This window comes from Lipomyces japonicus (genome assembly GCF_038497905.1).
Source record: "Lipomyces japonicus strain CBS 7319 unplaced genomic scaffold V1514scaffold_37, whole genome shotgun sequence".
Lineage (NCBI taxonomy): Eukaryota > Fungi > Ascomycota > Lipomycetes > Lipomycetales > Lipomycetaceae > Lipomyces > Lipomyces japonicus.
Window position 1 is genome coordinate 54,255 of NW_027117849.1, and position 22,234 is coordinate 76,488.

At 39.8% G+C, this 22,234-nt stretch overlaps 9 protein-coding genes across 9 annotated transcripts; 5 read left to right on the plus strand and 4 right to left on the minus strand.

Annotated features, from left to right (window-relative positions):
- Positions 1-114: 114 nt before the first annotated feature.
- On the plus strand, positions 115-3,417 carry V1514DRAFT_310087 (muts domain V-domain-containing protein). Its single transcript, XM_066925759.1, has 7 exons — positions 115-524; positions 578-858; positions 934-1,049; positions 1,122-1,494; positions 1,552-2,038; positions 2,106-2,202; positions 2,253-3,417. Exons 1-7 carry the CDS (start codon positions 266-268, stop codon positions 3,244-3,246), a joined length of 2,607 nt encoding a protein of 868 aa, XP_066781939.1. The 5' UTR covers positions 115-265; the 3' UTR covers positions 3,247-3,417.
- V1514DRAFT_310090 (Sas10 C-terminal domain-containing protein) lies at positions 3,230-5,336 on the minus strand. The gene is made up of 3 exons (XM_066925760.1): positions 5,204-5,336; positions 5,089-5,148; positions 3,230-5,027 (listed from the first exon to the last, which is right to left on the minus strand). The coding sequence occupies exons 1-3, from the start codon at positions 5,286-5,288 to the stop codon at positions 3,319-3,321; spliced, it is 1,854 nt and encodes a 617-aa protein (XP_066781940.1). The 5' UTR covers positions 5,289-5,336; the 3' UTR covers positions 3,230-3,318.
- A 120-nt stretch (positions 5,337-5,456) lies between these two features.
- V1514DRAFT_335055 (uncharacterized protein) lies at positions 5,457-6,732 on the plus strand. Its single transcript, XM_066928321.1, has 2 exons — positions 5,457-5,580; positions 5,636-6,732. Exons 1-2 carry the CDS (start codon positions 5,565-5,567, stop codon positions 6,448-6,450), a joined length of 831 nt encoding a protein of 276 aa, XP_066781941.1. The 5' UTR covers positions 5,457-5,564; the 3' UTR covers positions 6,451-6,732.
- Positions 6,633-10,896, minus strand: V1514DRAFT_364109 (uncharacterized protein). The gene is made up of 10 exons (XM_066929775.1): positions 10,773-10,896; positions 10,667-10,718; positions 10,528-10,600; positions 10,274-10,473; positions 10,170-10,221; positions 10,002-10,123; positions 7,578-9,944; positions 7,076-7,506; positions 7,009-7,048; positions 6,633-6,987 (listed from the first exon to the last, which is right to left on the minus strand). The coding sequence occupies exons 1-10, from the start codon at positions 10,817-10,819 to the stop codon at positions 6,739-6,741; spliced, it is 3,633 nt and encodes a 1,210-aa protein (XP_066781942.1). The 5' UTR covers positions 10,820-10,896; the 3' UTR covers positions 6,633-6,738.
- Positions 10,897-11,014: 118 nt separating this feature from the next.
- V1514DRAFT_335057 (tryptophan synthase beta subunit-like PLP-dependent enzyme) lies at positions 11,015-12,746 on the minus strand. The gene has a single exon (XM_066928322.1). The coding sequence runs from the start codon at positions 12,613-12,615 to the stop codon at positions 11,074-11,076; it is 1,542 nt and encodes a 513-aa protein (XP_066781943.1). The 5' UTR covers positions 12,616-12,746; the 3' UTR covers positions 11,015-11,073.
- Positions 12,747-12,858: 112 nt separating this feature from the next.
- On the plus strand, positions 12,859-15,444 carry V1514DRAFT_335058 (heat shock protein 70 family). The gene is made up of 6 exons (XM_066928323.1): positions 12,859-12,945; positions 13,042-13,092; positions 13,151-13,170; positions 13,222-13,383; positions 13,444-15,331; positions 15,385-15,444. The coding sequence occupies exons 2-5, from the start codon at positions 13,057-13,059 to the stop codon at positions 15,068-15,070; spliced, it is 1,845 nt and encodes a 614-aa protein (XP_066781944.1). The 5' UTR covers positions 12,859-12,945; positions 13,042-13,056; the 3' UTR covers positions 15,071-15,331; positions 15,385-15,444.
- Positions 15,445-15,493: 49 nt separating this feature from the next.
- V1514DRAFT_335062 (major facilitator superfamily domain-containing protein) lies at positions 15,494-17,531 on the minus strand. Its single transcript, XM_066928324.1, has 2 exons — positions 16,968-17,531; positions 15,494-16,913 (listed from the first exon to the last, which is right to left on the minus strand). Exons 1-2 carry the CDS (start codon positions 17,186-17,188, stop codon positions 15,785-15,787), a joined length of 1,350 nt encoding a protein of 449 aa, XP_066781945.1. The 5' UTR covers positions 17,189-17,531; the 3' UTR covers positions 15,494-15,784.
- Positions 17,532-17,729: 198 nt separating this feature from the next.
- V1514DRAFT_141257 (uncharacterized protein) lies at positions 17,730-18,654 on the plus strand. Its single transcript, XM_066924474.1, has 4 exons — positions 17,730-17,905; positions 17,954-18,064; positions 18,118-18,209; positions 18,292-18,654. Exons 2-4 carry the CDS (start codon positions 17,985-17,987, stop codon positions 18,423-18,425), a joined length of 306 nt encoding a protein of 101 aa, XP_066781946.1. The 5' UTR covers positions 17,730-17,905; positions 17,954-17,984; the 3' UTR covers positions 18,426-18,654.
- A 229-nt stretch (positions 18,655-18,883) lies between these two features.
- On the plus strand, positions 18,884-21,693 carry V1514DRAFT_344128 (uncharacterized protein; the record flags this gene model as incomplete). Its single annotated transcript, XM_066929173.1, has 3 exons — positions 18,884-19,021; positions 19,077-19,530; positions 19,586-21,693. The coding sequence occupies 3 exons, from the start codon at positions 18,884-18,886 to the stop codon at positions 21,691-21,693; spliced, it is 2,700 nt and encodes an 899-aa protein (XP_066781947.1).
- Between the last annotated feature and the right edge of the window lie 541 nt (positions 21,694-22,234).

The window sequence follows — 22,234 nt, forward strand, 5'->3', positions numbered from 1 at the left end:
AAATATATCAACAAATATTTAATTTATTCATTAGTTTTACAAACAGGTTTAATTATAATCAAGTTTCATGAAAAAAATAAGGCACAAAACGTGGCGCATTTTAACATTGCTTGTTGGCCATTGTGATAGCTGATCATGTGATCAGAACAAAATTTAATCTACATACATTCATCTGTAACTGACCATTGTTAACAAAGTTTTATCTGTCAGTAAGAATAGTTGATTAATCCAGTACAATAGAATTTGTTCAACTTGTCACAAATTCATGGAATTTTCAGGTCAAAATAGCGATAGTGCTAATATTACAATTACATCCATCCATGATTCAGACCACGGGAATGATAGTTCAGACTCTACCAATCCAGTGATAGAGAACACGATCCTTGCTATTAATTTCAAATCGTCACGTATAGGCTGGTCATATTTCAGCTGTATGGATGGTAAACTTTACGTTGTTGAGGATATACCTGTAAATGCAGCGCTGGTAGAAAAATACCATTCAGGATGGAGTATCATAGAGAACCGTATGGTTGTTTTTTATCCTTCAATGTGTGAAAATTGATTAAACTAGTATAAGTCTTATTTCAGGTGAAACCGACGCTTGTATTAATTCCAGCCCGAATTGAACAAGGAATTGAAGATGTTTTGCGATTTAATGTTCACCACGGCTTTCGCGTTGATATCCGACCTTCAAATGAATTTGCGTATGGTTCGGCTGTGAACCGAATCGTGGCATTGCATAAACAACAAAGCAAACCTACAAATAATATTGTTTCGCCTGATGAGGACATTTCCGTTATATCTAGTTCTATCCTCTTAGATTTATCTTCGCGTATTAACATGGAGAAAGAGGTTTCAGTAAGGCACAAAATTTGTTATTTGGAACACAAAAAACATAAAACAATCGCGATCAACTTAAGTAACTTTTTTTAGATTGGATGTGCTGGATGTGTTTTGTCATACACACAAAAGCTGATTGCTCTTGAAGACGGACTCATTAATCAAAATGATGCTCATTTACAAATCACAAATATTGAGACCTTTAGAATGTGATTGAATCAATTTACAAATATATGATGGAAAATAAAATTCACTAATTTTTTTTTTTTTTTTTTTTTCAGGAGTGATATTATGTTTGTCAACAGTGATACGTTATGCTCGTTGCAGATATTCGAAGACGAAAGTCATCCGAATTTTCAAACCCAAGGCATGAATCAGGGTCATAAAGAGGGATTAAGCTTATTTGGAATATTGAATTCCACAGTAACGCCATTTGGACATCAATTACTTAAAACATGGTTTTTAAGACCGACCTTGTCTGTCGCAGAAATTAATTGCAGACTTGACGCAGTGACACTTTTTGCAAGACAGGACAATGCGCATATTGTTGATTCATTAAGAGCGTCTTTGAAAAAGATAAAAAATATTCCAAAGATCTTAGTAAACCTGAGCGCCGGTAAAAGTACATATTCCGATTACAAGGCAATAATGAATGTAAGCAAATTATCGTGTTGAATTTTACTGGCAGAAGAATCTTGACGTGATATATAGTTTAGTTTTCAATGCGTAAAAATTAAACAAGCGCTTTCAGAAATACCAAGCACAGGGAATATTAGAGTCATCAATGGAATACTATCCACGTTTGAGTCTGGCGGTCTCACATCAGTTTGTGCTCGTGTTGGAAACACGGTTGACTTTGAAATGTCCCCTATTGAGAATAGAGTGGTGATTAAGCCGACGATTGATCAAAGTTTAGACGAGATGAAGCGACAGTATGATGGCATGTCAGAATTATTAGCAAATGTTGCTCGGTCCATGTCTGAACGTCTTGAAGTTCTTGTTGGGATCATTAACGTGATTTATTTTCCACAGCTTGGATACCTAGCTGTTGTTGAGTTTGGGTTAGATGATAATGAACCGATATATTCCAATGTGGAATGGGAATTTCAGTTTAGAACTGATACTCACGGTTATTATAAAACAGCCGAAGTAAAAGACCTAGATAATGATTTTGGAGATATATATGGAATGATTTGCGGTACGAATTAATTTTTATTTTGCACCTTACTTTTGCCATTAAATTTTTTTTTTTCTTATTTTTTTAGATCGAGAAGTCGAGTTGGAGCATGAACTTCAAATTGATCTTTTGAGACATGACGAGTTACTTATTGCGTCTTGCACATGGACAGCTGAGCTCGATTGGTAAATAATTTTGGATTTAAGTTTTAAGTTGTTTATTAATCTTGTATTAGTATTCTGTCGTTCTCTGAGGCAGCTAGGACATACAATTATAAAAGACCGGTAGTGTCGACGGAAAAAAATTTGATCAAAATTCATAAAGGACGCCATCCACTCTATGAGCTTTTGGTGCCTTCGTTTGTTGAAAACGACACGTTTATAAGTGGTAGTAATAGCGACATTGACATGACAGCAGATGATACCAACGAAGACGAACCAGAAGATATCCCGTCCACTGTTATTCTTACCGGAGCTAATTTTTCTGGAAAATCTGTATATCTGAAGCAAGTTGCATTAATTGTTTACATGACGCACATTGGATCATTTGTTCCCGCCGAATTTGCCAAAATTGGCCTTACAGACAAGATTTTAACTCGAGTCATGACGCGAGAGACGGTTTCGAGAGAGCAGAGTGCGTTTATGGTTGATCTTACTCAGGTATGCTTGGCAATGCAACTGCATACAGAAAGAAGTTTAATTATTGTTGATGAATTCGGCAAGGGTACTGAGGCTACGGATGGCGCTGGATTGTTTGCAGGATTGATTGAATACCTTTCATGTGGAACCAAACGACCCAAAGTGTTGGCTTCAACCCATTATCACGAACTGTTTGAAAATGATATTTTGCAACCGTCGAAATTTATTGATCTTATGCACATGCAAGTATTAGTTGATGATGATGTTGCAGACACGGAGGGCAGAATTACATACCTATACCGTCTTTTGCCTGGCAGATCCACATCAAGCTTTGGGATATTTTGTGCGGCTTTGAATGGTATTTCAGAGGACATAATTCAGCGAGCAGAAGAATTAAGTGACCTATTAGCGAAAGGGGAAGATTTAGTCACGTTGTGTGCCAAGGTGACGGAAAGAGAAATCAAAGCCATAGAGCATGCCGAAACAGTTGCCCGGCGATTTTTAAGGGAAGAATTTGCGGGTATAACGTTGGGCAGTAAAAAATTACAAAACATAAGATTAGTTCTAAAGAGAATATTGTACGGACGTTGACTAAGCTTTGATCATTATTAAAAGCTAGCTTGCTTGCTTTATTGATACGGACACACCTAATAAATTTTTTGCTTACTTAAATTTGACACTCTTTGTGAGATTCTTCTTAATACCGGTTTTCTCACCCTGGTATGGTCCCTCAGGCGTTTTATACACTTGTTTTATGCTCGCGAGCTTCTTCTTTGCCTTTTCGTATTTCTTACGCTTCTTCACACGTGCGTTTCTGTTATCTTTGTTACGTTTCGGTGTCAATCCCTTATTTTTCAATATCTGATAATTGATTGCACGCTTCCCGTCTTCTCCGACTGATTCCTGCAACTGTGCCAAGCGGCCTTCGCGAACTGCCTTTTTAACTTCATCTTTCAGGCCCACGATTTCGGCTCGTTTTTTATCTTTGGCAGATTTCACCATGTCGTAGTAATCATCATCATCATCATCATTGTCCTTACTCTCATTGTTTTGTGATTCACGCGAAGCTGTAAAATCATTATCATCATAGTCTTCACCATCCAAGAAATCACTGTCTCCTTCAACGGCTTTAGTCTGTCCTTTCTGTTCCGCAAGTTGGTTGAGTCTCAGTTGACGTTCCTTATTGCGCTCCTTATATGGCAGATCAACATCACCAGAAAACCTTTCCTTTCGAATATTAGCCTTCTGATCAATCTTGGAAGTGTAAAATCGTAAACTGCGACGCTTGGAAATTTTATCAGTTAAATCAACTTCATCTAATTCTGCATCATCAACATAATCTGAAGTAGATTGTCTAAGTTTTTTCTTTTTTGAAAGCGGGGCGGCAGAAATTTCAAGATCAAGTTCGTCAACGCCGTTGGTATCCAGACTAACTGTACGTTCCACAGACCTCTTCCGTTTGACCTTTGACCCTGGTGCAGATTGAAGTTGAGCGCCAAAGCTAACGTCTTTTTCTTCTTCTTCTTCTTCATCATTATCCTCATCGTCATCATCTTGAATTAATTCAGGGGTGCTATCAGCCAAGATGGCACCGTCTGGTAGTTCCGACAATTTTTTCCAATATCTTCTTAAAACCAACAAGTGGTTCATCACCTTGTTGTCTCTAATCGTATCTTCATCAAATTTTGGATCACAAAATATAGTAAAATAAGCAGAAAGACATGCAAGATAGCTTGACAAGGCAATAAATTTGACAGAATGTTTTCCGTCCTGAACAGAAATTTGAGATTCACTAAAGGTTTTGAATAATTCTGAAAGCTCTGAGTATTCTTTTGAAAGAGGGATTAGCTCTGGATTTTGCGATTGAAGAACTTTTAATTTTTCCTCGGTGGATAGCTTGGAAAGATCTTGGGTCGGAAGTGTTTCTTTGACAAATTCTCCGTCTTGAACGAATTCTTCATCTTCTACAAAATCATCGACGAAATCACTAGCACTCATCGAAGCTAGCTGTTTGGATTGGATCTTAAGAGCCGCCTGTTCCTCTTCTTTAGCATCTTCTTCGTCCTCGATATCATCTGCGTTATAGTAGCTTTTAGAAGATTGACCCCAGCCAGCTAATTCATCTTGCTCGACATATTTGTCCTTGATATTTCGCCAATCGTCATCGTCGTCTTCATCGTTATCGATTTTTGCAGATAGCTTACTAGTCTTTTTTGGTTTGGATTTCTTACTTGACGAGATCTGAGGAACCAAATCCTGGTATTCGTCTTCATCATCAGAATCGTCTTGATCAGATTGTTCATCAAGTTCGTTTTCGGAATCATCCGCTTCGTGAACGCGTAAGACTTCTTCATCACTAGCCTCGATTTCATCTAATTCTCATTAACCCCCGCTCATTTTTTTTTTTTAGAAACAAAGAAAAAAACAAAGTACCTCTTTCAATCGAACCTGAATTTGCTTTTTCAAGCAGTATCTTGTCCCGCTGCTCATGAACTATTGTGCCTTGTTAGCATGTTGTTTCATCAAACTCAGCGACCGCTATCCTTACATTCATCAACTTCATCATGCTCCATGTCCTCCCACGTGTCCACAACATCACTCCTTCTTCCTTTTGATTTTCTCCTTCCTGACATTTTCAATAAAACTAGTCCGTGGTTGAATTCTGCACTGTCCGCCAAAATGTTCCAATGTTGGTTGGGAGGTCACAAAATTTTCGAATGAGCCGCACATTCAAAAACCTTAAAATTCTGGCATTGATTATGTCAGCCATCTGCCAGCAATCTTCTTTTATATTGCAATGACATGAACATGAACATGAACATGTCCATTTTAGCAATCATTGTTGTGTAGGCCTATGTCTGTTTACCGTACTTGAGGTTGCTAGCAAGGCTGTCCGTCGTGAGACCGCCATGGACATTTCGGAATGTGAGTGGGAACTATTCCATGGCATATGTGTTTCTGCTAACTAGATATTCTCTAGTTACAAATTCGATATCGCCAGTTCAATTACAAGATACCAGTCTTGGATCGGCTAGTCATTTATCACTGGCTACAGCATTAAATTCCATTCCACAAGCTGTGTCTCTCCACCAACATCACAATCCAGAAGTGCACCTGCTGCATCATGCCAACCACAATATTACAAGCGACAAAGACATTGACCATCAACTACAACAATTTCAAGCACATCAACACTCAAGCCAGCAACTTGAATCTGGTAGCTTATCTGACCAGGATGAGCTATTACTTGCACCAGACACGCCGCTCAATATCTCTCAGAACTTCCCTTCTAAAGACGCACTACTTAACCACCTCAATCGGTATGCAGCGCTTTCTGGGTTCAGACTATCTCGAACTTCTTCACGGCCAGAACACATTCGAATACAATGCTGGAAACGAGCCAAGACTTCAAAGTATACGCGCACTTCTGATCCAGATAAACGACGCGCATCTTACGGGTCTACTCGGTCAACATCGTGTCCGTTTTTCTTAAACTGTTGGCACAACAAAAAATCTGGCTGCTGGTACATCAAGTCATCTAATATTTTCCATAATCACGACTTTTCTCAGGATCAAATAAAGAAGAAATCGTTAACGGCTGAAGAACAAGCATTACTCCGAGACTTGAGTTACGTCGGGTCGGAAGTTACCAGAAGTATCCCAGTCAAAATTATTAATGCAAAGCGACGTGAAATCGGTATTCCTGATGTAGATCCTAAACTTGTGACGAATACGCTGACACGGTATCGAATGGAGCGATCAGAAGAAACTCAGTCGCAGCAAGAACAGTCTTAGCATTCTGTGATGGACCACCGCGCATTATTTTTTAAAAAAATTTCTTTTTGTATTATTCTTCAACTACTTTTTTTTTCTTCTATTTAATATGGGTTAACTGGATATTGTTGGGTTGGTTTCTCTATTTGGGCGCGACATGCATTACGTTACAACGTTGGGAACATTTGGAAAAAAAAAAAAAATGATTTCAAAAATAATATATATACAGTCTATTATGTTTTAAATATCATACAATTACCTAAACCACCTAGTTAACTAATCTTACAAACATATGAACGATACATAAAACTATGGCGATGTTGCTAAATTTAATATCGGCTTAATCCGTATTGTCGCCTTGGGAACCGCAAAACTATTGCTGCCACTGCCCGCTAGCTCAACCTTGGACTCAGCATTCGGCTCAACCTTAGACTCAGGCTTCGGCTTAGGCTTCGGCGGATCTCCTCTGCGCAAAACTACCTTACCCCTCCCAAAATTCTTCGCAACAATGACTTTGTTATCCGGTATCTTTAGCCTCACCACTAGCGAAGGATAGGTCTCATAAAGTATTGTACAAACGTCAATCACTAACTTTTTTTCAAGAATTCCAACTTTGCCACTGGATAATAAAGAAAACAAGCAAGACTTTAAGATCTCATTATTAGAAAATTGTTCCTTTGCAATTTCAACACATCCTCGAATATTTGACCGCCTAAATTCTTCTTGGCGGGATTCGGTAGCTTCTGCACCACTCTCCTCAATGATCATAAAACTGTTTGTTGGAATGTCGCCACCAGGAGCGACGCCGCTATGCTTATACATGCTGACTTTCCCAATAGATTCGCCAAGAAGCTTTATTAAATCCAACCGTAACCTAAAAGATGCATCTCGTCTGATTGTTTTAAAAACAAACTTTAGCACTGAAGTATTGGCAGCAGAAGAGTAAAGATCTGGATTGCTTAGTATTACAGAAAACGCGGCTAATCGTAGATTCTCATTGAGGCCAGTCTTTGTATAATGTACAAACTCTGAAATATCTGTACTAATAGTACCATTTTGTATTAGACCTTCTTTAATCTATTACGCATTAGAACGCTTCATTTAGAAAAAAAAAAAAGCTACCCCCGCTCGTTGACAAAAATACTTACCGAAATCGCCGCTACAGACACATAATTTTCGTAGCTTGGCATCCATCTGTCTATTCTAAGCAATCGATCAATTTCTGATATTGCCCTTTGCACAAATTTTTCGTTTTGTTCTTTTTCAGTGTTGGCGTGGTCATTGCTGTTACCACCGCTAAAATCAAAATCAAAATTGAAGTTAAACTGTGGGCCCATACCGGCAACTCCTTCCAGAGAATTTGAAATCGCTTTCATTAAAGAACCAAGATAATAGCAGTCTGAAAAAGCATTGTTTGAATTTTCGTTGTAACGCAAGAGATCAAGTAAAAATTCCTTTACAGGCAATGGAGTAATACCATTTTCATCCTTAATTTGAGACAAGGCAATTGGAATAGTCTTTTGCAATAAGTACGTGGGCACGTCACTGAAGTCGTTGGCTTGAGGAATAAGCGAATCTGGGAAGCAAAAAATTGATTGAAACGCTTTCAATAAATGATATCGACCAATCCAATCAAGTTCCTTTAAGCCATACTTTGCCAAAGCCATTGCAGCTTCTACTCTGATGCCATAATAATACCGTCGATCCATCAACGTTCTTACAAGAATCGTTGAATACATAGGTATTGGCTTTGCCTCAGCAAAAAATCGAATACATTCATACTGTGCGACAACATCTCTGTCCTGTTGAAGTTGTGAAGCATACATGTAATCTGGTTGGTTGATATAAACCAAGCAAATCCACTCAAAATCTGAGTCAACCCTCAACCACTCAAAAGCTTCATTGGTCATTGAATCCTCTTCATCTTTACTCCATTCTTCTAACCTCCATTCTTCCATATCACTTTCACTTGAAAGAACATCTCCAAAAGAATGAAGAAGAACTCCATCAAGCTCGCCATCATCCATTGTGTCACCAGTTGCAGCAACTGCGGTTGACGAATTATTTGTAGGTGCCTTATCTCGCTGACGAAGATGCCTCTTTAGCCGTTTATATTTAGTATTATACTGAATGTCAATTTTTGTAAAAGCGTCCTTAATATTCACCACGTGTTCATAAGGTGTACCATCTGCTTCATGAATTCGAATTGTCATAGGACCGGTAAACGTAGTCCTCGCAGTGTGCTCAATAATTTCATCAGCTCGAACCCAATCCCTCGCCTTATTCACAAAGTCTTCTTTACGCAACTGCCCTTGAGTTGGCAACTCGACATTTTGAACTTGGCGAATGCCCATCTCCACAAACATCTTCTTTTTATTGAATCTTTGAGTTATCCGGAATATCGGATAACCCGAACCAAACACCCATTCTTGGAAAAATTGATCCAGCTTTGTATGACTAACTTTTTCACAAATTCGTTGAAAATGACCGGAGCTCAAAAATCCATTAGTCAAATCGCCTGACATTGCTTGCAAGAATAGCTTTGGAATGGCTCGTGATAAGCCAAATGAGCCTCCACTCTTCGTCAATCGGCGATCTAAAATATGAAGTACTAATGGTGCCTTCAATGTTATAAAACTTAAGGTAGCTTTATCAATGGGAAAATCAATGTTTGGTTGTCCGATCGGATTTTTTCCAACATCAAGTTCAATAAGTTTCTCCACGTCTTTTGTCAACCGATAACGATATTCATTATTACCCATGAGTTTTCGTAAAAACATCCCAGTCATGTATCTGCATAATCCGATTGTCACCCATAATGCATTTAAATATTTTGGAACTATGTTGACCCCGCACCACTGAGACGCAAGCAATGAGGTGATGTATTTCGTCACTGGATATATTTGATCTATCACGTCGGCAGGGAAAAGATAACGTTCACTCACAATGGACAACCCGGCGCAGGATTCCATATCATCAGGTGCATTTTCAACAAAGACAAGCGAGAATGATGTGAATGGGTACGAGCCATAGTCGTGTATGAAATATTCCACTGCCTTATGCATAAACATGCACGTGTTGACTACTTCGTCAGATCTTCCAGGTAAAGAATATGCAAAGATGCCTGCATTTGACGAATGATGATTGTCATTATCGTCAGATTCTTTGAGTTCCGATAGATTGGTCTGAACAAATGGCCCGATCGCAATACCAATATGCTGAGCGCCGACAGAATAAGGCAAACTAAATGTGACCACTTTTTTGGAAATGTCATGAGCGTGTGTTGACTCTTGTTGTAAGTCACCAGTGCAAACAACAATCATGTCTCGTTCAGAAACCTCATCATTGTTATCTGTCGCTGATGACGAGTCATGACGATTAATATCGCCTAGAGTGTTGGGAGCTGTGATTTCAAACTCCCATGTACATCGTTCCCAAATGCCATCCACGCATGGAAGCCAGCTTGATGTGCTGACTGAGAAAGGATTAGAATAAGTATAAACATAGTCATAACCCTGCTTTCGAATTAGTACATATCCTAATAGACGATGTCATTCCAACTGAAGCAATACCTTATTTGAAATGAAATTGAGTCCCATAACTGGATCCTTCACAGTAAATTCCACAACAACTGTTAATGGAACAAACGCACTATATTCTTGCCGTACTGCGGTTGCGCCAATCTCCGGAGATTCTGCAAACTGTTTAGATACATAAAACACACGTTTAATATTAAATACCATTTCGAGAAGCGCTGCTATTTTGAAATGCCGCTCCAAACAAATCCTTGAACTAACATATTAATAAACTGATCCAGATCGAGAACGTAATACATATACTCAACTTGTTGTTGCACTTTTATACCCCTGGGAAAGGCAATCTTAAGTTCACCAAGTAAAAAAGTTTTATTCAATTCTTCATCGTATTTGTCATATTGGTTAACTGTTCTGGCCGACTCTTCGAACTGTTGTGAATATGTGTTTGCCCAATAATCATCCAATGTCCACGATGCGGTTTTCCCATTCACTTGAGCAGAAGTCACTTCTGCAATAAAATTAGATATAATTTATAAGGGAAAAAAAATATCCAATTACATACTTCCTTGCCGAAAATCAAGCGTGACCAACGATAGGGATGGATCCGTGGGCAAAATAGTCAGCTCAGTCGTCCCCTAAAAATTATGAGTTTATATTGATCACAAAACAACGAAATTTCCCAGTAATTAAAAATCTCCTACCGTTATCGTATGTGAAGCTAAATCAACATCCAATTGCACCTTTTGGTGGCTAGTATTTAAGTGTCAGTTGAGCATGTACACACAAATAAAAACGGGGGATACTTATATGTGGAATCCACGGTTTACACGAGTGACATCTGGCATTTTATTCATTCACAGCATTGATTTGAAGTGAAGAACAACACGTCAAGATTGACGATAAATAAACAATGATAAGGGTCGAATTGACAGTTGAATGGAAAAGTAGCAGTTCTCTAACCTGCTTAGTTGTCAATGTAAGGTTAGGGTATTTACGTTACAAATTTAGCACCATTTGCATATGGACTTAATAGTAATACATTGCACATGTATAGTTTGATGAATGATTTATTGTATATTGACTCAAATTTCCCAAATCAAATGAACTTTTAAAATACAATTCCTTCATTTTTTAACTCGCTTTCAATAGCGTCCTTAACAAGTTCCTTATCAGGCTTCTCAATAATTGTAACATTCTTTGGCAAGCTCTCAAGAACTTTGAAGTCATCGGGAAGGACCTTGTCAAATGAGTATTCATCATTGTCCTTGAGCGCCCTATCAACAGCATCACCAAACTTGGCAGGATGCGCTGTAGATAAGGAGATGTAGGTGTTCTGGCCATCAACATGTCGGAGACTGGCGGTGACGCCAACAGACGTGTGAGGATCTAAAATATATCCAGATGATCTATCGTAAATTTCTTTGATAGTTTTAATAGTCTGTTCATCAGAAACACTTTCGCTAGCGAATTCTTTTAGACCAGCATTTAGAACAGCCTGAGGCACGACGACTTTGCCCTTGGTTTTGAGTTCAACCATCCATTGCAGGAGAATATTACCAGCTTCTTCGTTAGTTTTGGCAAGCTGTTCTCGAGCCAAATACCACAATAATCGTTCAAAATTTGAGCTAATGAGAATGTCCATAGCCGGTGACAAGGTTTCTTTGACGGCATCAGCAGATGCTTCGGGTGCATTCTTTTCATACACACCGGACTTCCAGAATCGATCGAGAATGTCATTAGCATTTGTAGCTACAATAAGTTTGTCAATGGGCAATCCCATTCTCTTTGCGTAAAATCCAGCTAAAATATCTCCAAAGTTTCCAGTCGGAACAACGTATCGTACGGTTGGATCCGATTTGGCTGTCTTTCTGATAAAACTGAAGTAGGAATAGAAGTAATATGTTATTTGAGCAAGAATACGAGCCCAATTAATAGAGTTAACGGCGCCCAAGTGATGCTTCTCGTTGAATTCCACATCGTCAAAGAGGGTTTTAACAATGTCTTGGCAATCGTCAAAATTGCCCTTGACAGCAAAGTTATGGACATTGGGATCAGTAACAGTAGTCATTTGCAACTCCTGAATTGGAGAAACTTTTCCAAGAGGATGTAAAATGAAAATTGAAACGTCCTTCTTGTTTCGAAGACCGTAAATAGCAGCCGAGCCAGTGTCGCCAGAAGTTGCACCGACGACGGTCAGCCTGTCTCTGTTTGAAGTTTCTGGTTTTTTGGCATTCTTGCGCTCCAAGAAATATTCAAAAAGATTACCGACAAACTGAAGCGCAACATCTTTGAATGCGTATGTAGGTCCATGGAAAAGTTCCAAAAGATACAAATTCTTTTCTTGGTCGAGGTCAACAAGAGGCGTAACATCATCAGTACGGAAAGTGGCATAAGATTTGGCAATGAGAAATTTAAGATCGTCCGCAGATACTTCGTCTCTAGAAATATAAAGTGAAAAAATTTCAAACGCGAGCTCTTGAAATGATAAATCTTTCCATTTGGTGAGGAAGTCCGAAGGAAGTTTAGGAATCTCTGATGGGATGAAAAGACCTCCACCTGGTGCCAAACCGCGAAGAACGGTGGCCTCAAACAAAAGATAAGGCTCGCCAGAGGCACGAGTAGAAAGATATTGTTGCGACGGTACAACCATTTCAAATAACTTGTATAGAATCAACAAGATGAGATGGCAAAAACGATGCTTAACCAGAATGACTCCAAAATTTTATGTGCGGCTCAACGGGGTTAGCTGCATCACGTGATCTTTGATGGCAAAACCAACTTAGCGCCGGGTAATTCGTAAACTCTATTTTTTAGTTTCACGGCCGACCAAAATTTTTTTCAAAAAGCCCACCGGGAACAGATTTTTTTTTTATACAACCACTTTTTTTTTCTCTTTTTTTTTTTCTCCCATATACAAAGTCAGATCCTTATACTCCCAGGACCTTTCTTAGTTTTATATTAGTGGATTTTTTTTTCATAAGTGAGTATTAATGATATCTTTTTGATTAAATTCTTTTTTTTGCTATATATTTTGAGCAAATTTGCATTTTAGACCAACATACTAACTTACTGATAGCTATATATATTCATAATGGCCACTGAAACTTTTGCTGGTGCCATCGGTATCGTAAGTGGTATTGGATTTTTAATTTTGTGTTCATTATCATTGTTAACAAGTTGCTTAGGATCTTGGTACCACCTACTCGTATGCTTTCCTTTTCCGGTTTTGTTTTGTTTCCATCTAATGCGAGATTAGTTGCGTTGCCATCTACGACTCTGCGGTCGAGATTATTGCCAATGAACAGGGAAACCGTGTCACTCCCTCTTTCGTTGCCTTCACTGACAAGGAGCGTTTGATTGGTGATGCTGCCAAGAACCAGGCTGCTCTTAACCCCAAAAACACTGTCTTTGACGCCAAGTAGGTTTTTAACCTCTACCAGTTCACATTTTTTGATTGATTATTAACTAAATTGAACAGGCGTCTTATTGGCCGACGATTCGATGACCCAAGTGTTCAAAAGGATGCCAAGACTTGGCCTTTCGCTCTCATTTCTGACCCCTCTGGCCAGCCATTGATCGAGGTTGAGTACCTTAACGAGAAGAAGACCTTTTCTCCTCAGGAGATTTCTTCTATGGTTCTTACCAAGATGAAGGAAATTGCTGAAGCCAAGCTCGCCAAGAAGGTTGAGAAGGCTGTCATCACTGTTCCAGCTTACTTCAATGATTCCCAGCGTCAAGCTACCAAGGACGCTGGTGCCATTGCCGGCCTTAACGTTCTCCGTATCATTAACGAGCCTACTGCTGCCGCTATTGCTTACGGTCTTGGTGCTGGAAAGACCAAGAAGGAGAAGCACGTTCTTATTTTCGATCTTGGTGGTGGTACCTTCGATGTTTCTCTTTTGAAGATCGAGGGCGGTGTTTTCACTGTCAAGGCTACTGCTGGTGATACTCACTTGGGTGGTCAAGATTTTGACACCAACTTGCTCGAGCACTTCAAGGCTGAGTTCAAGCGCAAGACTGGCCACGACATCTCTGACGATGCTCGTGCTTTGAGACGTCTGCGCTCCGCTTGCGAGCGTGCTAAGCGTACCTTGTCATCGGTCACTCAGACCACCGTCGAGGTTGACTCTCTGGCCCAGGGTGAGGATTTTAACGCCAACATTACCCGTGCCCGTTTCGAGGACTTGAACGCTGCCTTGTTCAAGAGCACTCTTTCCCCAGTCGAGCAGGTTCTCAAGGATGCCAAGATTGATAAGTCTGGTGTTGATGAGGTTGTTCTTGTTGGTGGTTCCACCCGTATTCCTAAGGTCCAAAAGCTCCTTTCTGACTTCTTTGACGGAAAGCAGCTCGAAAAGTCTATCAACCCCGACGAGGCTGTTGCATACGGTGCCGCCGTTCAGGGTGCTATTCTTACTGACCAGGCTGTTGGTGAAGAGACTGAGGACCTTCTTCTTCTTGACGTTGTCCCACTTTCTCTCGGTGTTGCCATGGAGGGTAACATCTTTGCTCCCGTTGTTCCCCGCAACACCACCGTTCCCACGATCAAGCGTCGTACCTTCACCACTATTGAGGATCATCAGACTACGGTTCAATTCCCCGTTTACCAGGGTGAGCGTGTTAACTGCTCTGAGAACACTCTTCTCGGTGAGTTTGATTTGAAGGGAATCCCACCTCTCCGTGCTGGTGAGCCAGTTCTTGAGGCCATTTTCGAGGTTGATGCCAACGGTATCTTGAAGGTCACTGCCGTCGAGAAGTCGACCGGCCGTACCGCCAACATTACCATCTCCAACTCTGTTGGTAAGCTCTCTTCCCAGGATATCGAGAAGATGATTTCCGATGCCGAGAAGTTCAAGACCCAGGATGAGGCTTTCTCCAAGAAGTTTGAGCAGCGCCAGCAGCTCGAATCTTACATCTCATCAGTCGAGAGCACCATCACCGACCCCGCTGTCTCGCTCAAGCTCAAGCGTGGATCCAAGGACAGGATCGAGAACGCCCTTTCTGATGCTGTTGCTCAGTTGGAGCTTGAAGATGCCAGTGCTGATGACTTAAGAAAGGCTGAATTGACTCTTAAGCGTGTTGTCACTCGCTCTTTGGCCAGCCGTTAATTGACTTGAAAAATTGCGAAAAAAGGGAAAAAAAAAGGAAAAAGAATTACAACATGTTGCCAAAAAATTATGGGAGAAAATGGTAAAAACTCGGAAGCTCGGGTTTCTTGAAAAAAATTTTTTTTTTTTTTTTTCATTTTAATGGTTTTTTTTTTATCGGTTTTTTTGTGTTTTTAAAAGTTGTTTTAATATATTTATCCAAGATATATGTTGCATTATTATAATCTCTGCGAAAGTCAACCTATTAAAATGGGCCCGCAAGTATGTGTGTTCTACACGTTGGTATAAAAGTTAGAATACTAAAAAAAATATAGTCAGTTTAGAGTTTTGTCTTTTATTCTGATTTATGGAAATACGCAAAATTTCAATGACTCAGTACTAGTAAAAATTCTTATATAATATTTTATTATAAAAGAACTAGGCTTGTTATGAAAAGTATTAAATTAATTATAATATTTACATTCCAATAAAAATATGCAAGGCTTCAAGTCAGCAAAAATATGTCCAAATACAAACAATTTGGGTAATAAATGAAATCATGCATATAGAATGATATACATCATGTAGAATTTAAATGATAAAGTCATTAGTAAGATGGAACAAAATTCAAAAACGCCCACAGATAACTTGAATTTTTCAAATTCACTAGATCTGCCATGTTATGACCAACAAAGTTTTTCTTTATTCACATGCATGAAACTTCTGCACTGTTTGTTATGTTTTAACGAAGATTTTGGTGCCAGATTTAACAATACGACAAGCCACGGAAAGAAGAAACGCGACCAATAAAATGAATGCACCAAATAATATTGCAGCAGTGTAAGTTTTTGGAGTCTTGAGTAAAGCACCGGCGACAGGAGTTCCGATAAGAACACCGAATCCGGCCGCAGCGAATGCCATCCCCATTCGGGTACCCAAAACATGAATATTTTTGGTGAAGCCGGCAAGAATAGATGGCGGCAAAGATACAAACGCACCAGAAACAAACCCGTACGCTATTGCAAATAATATGATTCCACCTTTTGAACGCACCGCAAGCCAGGAGAAAGCGACAATCATGGACAATCCAGTCGCAGGAACAAACACGTTCATGGTGCCAATTTTATCTGCAGTAAAATTAGGAGCAATACGACCAAAAAGAGATCCGGCGTTCATAATTGGAAGAAGATAAAATGATATTTGGTCATTAAATATGCCCTTTGAAGTGGCAAAAGAAGACACGTAATAGAACGGAATGTAGGCACCCATAAATCCAAAAAATAAAAGAGCAGTGACTAAAAGAAATCGAGAATCGCTTAATGCTGATCGATCAAAGAGTTGACGTTTAATTAAAGGTGTCGTGCGTACTCGCATAACCGCGATCGCATAAACCTGAGTTCCGAGGACAATGAATGCAAGAACTCGGGTAGACCAGCCAAACCCGATTTTGCCAACAAGACGATGGAAGATAATCGGAAAAATGACTCCACCAAAAGATGATCCTGCTGCAGCAATGCCGGTTGCAAATGAGCGCTTGGTAACAAAATACTGTGGGATGATTGCGACTGAAGGCACAAACATTGCACCGCTGCCAAAGCCGACACAAACGGCTTGGGAAAGCATAATTTGCCAGTACTCTGTGGATAAGCTAAGCATCATCATGCCAAAAACAGTAAAAAAAGAGCCGAAGATAGTAAGAGCAAAGAAATATCCACGGTCAAAAATTGGACCCGATGCGGAACTGCATAAAAGAAGTAAAAAAGACTGAATAGAGCCAATCCAAGCAATATCACTTGGTGTCTTATTGGAAAGATGGATAGAACTGTAATATGCCTCGAAAACTCCAAATGTATTGACGATACCCCTAAAATGTCAGCATGTTGATTCTACATGGCCTCGGTAGTTCTTGCTAGCTTACCATGAATTCATAAACAAAATGAATGACCCTGAGACTTGCAGCCATGCCACCAAGCCACCATCAGGGGGAGCTGTTTCTGGTTGTTCAAATTTGATTTCAGGCAAACCATTTTCCAAAGAAGATTCTTGTTCGGTCTTTTCCGGGTCGAATTCTTTTTCAGCGCTTAACGAACCATTGATGATTATTCCGTTAACCGGAGTATCACTTGGGCCCGCTGACATGGTGAATGTTGTGTTAACTTTTAAAACCAGTTTGCGTACGAGACTTAAAATACCAAAAAACTATTACTTTAAGCAGGTCATGAGACCTTTTTATAAATTTCAAAAACAAGTGAAATTGAAAGGTTTGAATTTGCTACGTAATTCCACCAAATGAGTACAAAAGCTTTGTCCCTTTGTGCTTAGTAAATGGTTCAATTAGTCTTGCTTTCAAGAGAAGTTTATCCCCGCAATCCCAACCAATTGTCTCCCTGAAACAAAGCCAAAATAAATTCCGAAAAAAAATTATGCACTTCGATAGTCTATTAATAACATTGATTTACATTCAATTATAACAGTTTTGCATTGTTTCGGTGAAATGCCGAGAAGAAAAGGCTACGGTATTCACGTCGGCGACTAATCGTAGTTCCGCGCATCCGACGTCTCGGAGTTTCGCAAAAAAAAAAAAAAAAAAAAAAAAAAAAGTTTTTCTTCTTACTAATACGCAAAGCTTAAAACTAATATAAGGTTATGTTCCTTGCTTGTTAAAACAATAGCACGCATAAGATTATATTGAGGGTACGGGGATGAAAATAAGTTACGTCATAGGCTTAGTTGTAAGTCTGTTATCATTGCAACGGCCGGGTAACAAAGTTGAGGCCAGCAACGTCAAAGTCAATTCGGAAGAAAGGTTCGAGGACGTGTTCATTCTGAGTATATTTAGAAATAATAAAAACAAAGGTAATTAATACATAATTAATAAATTATGCACCGACTTATGTATGGCAGGTAGCAAATTTTTTTTTTCAGCAGAAAAAGAATGTCGTCTTCGTCAGCTGCGTCATCATCATCATCATCTTCATCAGGACCCTCTCAGAGCACATATGGCGGTGTGCCAGCGTAAGTATTTCGCAGATGAGCAAACGGTATTCTTTGTGTTTTAACATATACAGGCCGGTAATTAAGACATTGGCCTTTTTCACTGCTGCAATGGTTGTTGTTCCGCTGCTAACGTTTTACGGCACAAAAAACCTCGTTTTTGGCGGTACGTTCATTTTTCATTTTTTTTGTTTTTTGGTTTAGATTTGCACGTGTCAGGCATCAATGAGGCTAACATTATTACTCAGAGGAAAGGAAACAATGGGCTGGTTTGGCTGCTGCTCTGGCCGCAAACGTTGTCGTTATAACATATGTCGTGTTTGCGTTCAATGAAGATGGCGGCAAAGCTGAGCGGGAAGCTGAAGTAAAAAAGGACAAGTAACAATAAGTTTGGTACTCAAGTTTGCCTTGTCGCAGCCATTGCAAAAGGGGTCGGAGTGGATAGTGATGAAGATGTAAAAGGCGATGACGAAATAAGAGTCAACAAAAATTGGAAAGTAAGGACTCATCATGTACTATAACTATATATTTATACATAAATCAATTATACGGGGGGCATGTTATTTTATTTTTATGAAACATATTTTATGTAGAAAATCGCATTGTAGTACAATTTTGGGTAACTATAGTGAAATAAGTTGGGATTGTTATTTGATAATCATGTGCCTGATAAGCAGCAAATAATATGTAACCAAATCACTCCACCAACAATCTTGCTCGTCCATTCCACTGTAACTCCGCACATCTTGGATTTTTTGGGATTGACTGGCATAGCGCCGTATAATTCACTATTTAGCTGGCACTCCATACGGACTTTTCGTATATACTTACTGGCGACAAATGTCAACTCCAGAACTGCCTCCAGTCGTGCCGCGGCGGCCTGCGTCCAGAACGCATAGCCCTGTGATCCCCAAACGGCCGTCATCTAAACGCTCTACTGGATCAACCGCAAGCGACAACCTGGTAGATGACAATGTGGTATGGAATCAAGAAATAACTTTTTTGTAAACCCAATTAACAATGTTTGTCATAGCAAACTCCATCTGCGGATGGTGACAGCTTAACCAACTCAGATTACTCCGTGGCAGCCACAGTGGAGGCTGAAGTGGGAGAACAAATTGTCCATCCGGCTCCGGATAGACAAGCACTTTATGGAACTTCATCTGCTCCGGTGTTAATTCCGTCAGTTCCTCGTCGCCCGCTCTCTCCGTCGGTTAATCACCATCGGCCTCGTGACGACTTTGAGCAGCAACAGCAACTGGCAGAAATTCAACTCGATTTGTCGAGGACTTTGGCTGAGACCGAAAAAGATGATTCCAGAACTCAGCCTCATGATATTGATCGGTTATACGAGGAGCCCAGTGGTATTTATGATGGCATGGAACATGTCGGTTCACTGATCTCTAAGTACGACCCCGCAACGACCGAGAACTGGAGTATTGGCGAATTGTCTGGAACTAAACTGAACAATAATGATATAGGCAAACGTATGTTTTCTGTTTGTTTCATGAGAATTAATATTTACTAAAAAAAATTTGGAAGCGTCATCCGTCATTCAACCGCCTATTCCCCAACGTCCAACATCGAAGAATATTGATCATGTTTTACGTCGTCCACTCATTCCTGAGCGACCCAAGAGCTCAAATTCATCTACTTCGTCTTCAACTACCAAGGAAACAACACCACCGATTCCATCGCGTCCAATCAAATCGCCAGAACCACAAAGTGCCATTACCGCCTCACCCACCCCTCCGATTACGCGACCTTCTCAGCATCATGTTCATTTGGCGCAGGAAGCAATCGAAATTGATCCTGAAACATCACATGGTAAAGGTCTATCGCACAGAGTGCCGGCGTTTAATAGCGAGACGGATCCTGAAAGCCTAGACGAATCAACTGAGATGGAGGTTCCAGGACATACTGAACCATCGCATACACCAGCGACCTTGGCTGCGATTGATGGTTCAGAACCTATTTCCTTAAGCAAAGGTGATAAGTATAGAGATGAATTGAATGACCTAATCGAGAGCTACGTGGATCCTGCTTTAGAGCATGAAGCGGAAATTAGTGATGATGAAAATCTTGAAGCTTCTGAAAAAGAAATTAAAGAAGCAAATTCAGATGTTCAACCGAATAAAAGTGTGTCTAAAAGCCCTGAAGATGCAGATGTTGAAGAAAGTCGATTGCAAGTTGAGGTTCAGAATAAACAGTGGGTGATATCAGATGATACCCATGCGGAGCACGATGAATTAAATACTAAACCAGAAGAAAGTGGAGTGTCTTTACCGAAGGGGATTATTGATCAAACGGAGCAAACTATCAAGAATGTCGAAGTCCCCGTCGAATATGAAGAGGTCAAATTGCCTGAACAAGCCAAACCTGTCGAAGAAACACAACAGGCCGAAGAAGTTAAGGGTTCAGAAACTGTAAAAGTTTCACAATCCTTGGAATCTTTATCAGACGAATCATCAACAAAAGGTGGATCAAGTGAGTCTGAAACCTCCAAACAGACCGGACCCGTGATCCCTCCACGACCGACACGACCTGCTGTTCCTCGCAGGCCAAATCGCCCGATTCCTTTATCAGTAACTACACAGGCAAGTAATAAAATAACTTCTCCAATTTCACCTACGAAACAGGTTACAAGATCAATTTCACCCACCAGATCTGGCCCTCCTCCTCCTACTAAGCCTAAGCCTATTCCACCTACTCGTGCAAACAGGTTAACTGGCATTCATGCTGCGTTTGCTAAAAATTTGGAATCTCGATTAGGTAAATCCGCAACCGGAGGGATTCCAATTTTTGGACCTCGACCAACTGAGGAAAAGAAAGAAGAGATTGTGGAAGAACGACCGGTTGAGAAAACAACGACTGAGGAGAAACCAAAGACATTATCGGATGTTAGAAAGGGCCGAGCGCGTGGTCCAAGGGGAAGGAAATTGCCCGTGCTTAATGAATTGCCAGGTGGTTGGAATTATTCTCAGGCTGTCACTGTTTGGATCTTAAATGATTCTATTGCAAGTCCGGCAGCGACGATTAATGAAAATCATGATGATGCCCTGCAAGCTGGAGAAAAAGTCAAGTTAGAGAAAGAGGAACAGTCTAAAGGCGAGCTTAATAAGGAAGAGGGAGAGAAGAAGTCAAAAGTTGAAGCGGTCTCATCAGTTTTATCGGAGGACTTGGACAAGCTTTTAGAGAATATATCTACAGTGACTGAGGAGTCCTACGAGTTAGATACCACTAATTCTCCTCAACTGCGAAAAGAATCGGAAAGCTCAGAAAAAGAATCAGAAGAGATTGATGAGCCTTTAATAACAGAAGTGAAAGAAACTACTATTGAAGAGGACTTTAACGAGGATGACACACCGCTTGTGGAAGAGCCGGCTATAGTTTCAAATAAGGACGAGTTGGCAAAACAAGGAAATAGAGAGATAAATGATAATTTTTTTGAGGAAATTAAGGATGAGGATATTTCACCTGAGGATTTACCAGGAACGTCGCCGTCCTCGATCGAAGAACCGGTTGAAATCGAACAAGAACGGCACAAGTTGCAAATCGATGAATTAGATAGGGAGTTAGAAGCACAAGGAATCATAAATGAATTGGCCAATGATGCGGAAGTTTCAGATTCGGATACGGTTGAAAAATAATTAGGTATTTAATGGTAACAATTAAAATCCAGTTAAAGTATGTATGTATTATCCCGTGAAATTCGTAACCTGGCCAAAACGCTTTGTGACTTGAAATCACATTCACAATTTAGATGAGTCACATAAAATTATCGGGAGTAAAATGGTCAAAAAAAAATACTTGAATATTTTCCCCACAACTCTACAATAACTACAAATTAAATTCGTAAAGACTTTTGCTAAGAGTTTAACCAGCATTTGTAAATTCAAAGTTTAAGTTGTTTTGGCTGAACAGTTTTAAAAAATTTTAAGTCATTACGTTTTCTTCAATCAGATTAGCTTGTAGAGACTTAAGGTCTTTGCTTTCGCAACCGATTAGGAGTCCCGTTACATTTGTAAGTAACATTTTGCAATTATTGTTTTACTTTGGTTTTGCATGAATAGTGCAAGATTGCTAATTGTTGTGATTTTCATAGGATCGTCAAGTGTTATACTTTTCGTTAAGAACAATGTCTAGTGAATCTCGTACGGTGAAGAAAAAACAAAGCTTTGATTTTTTAGC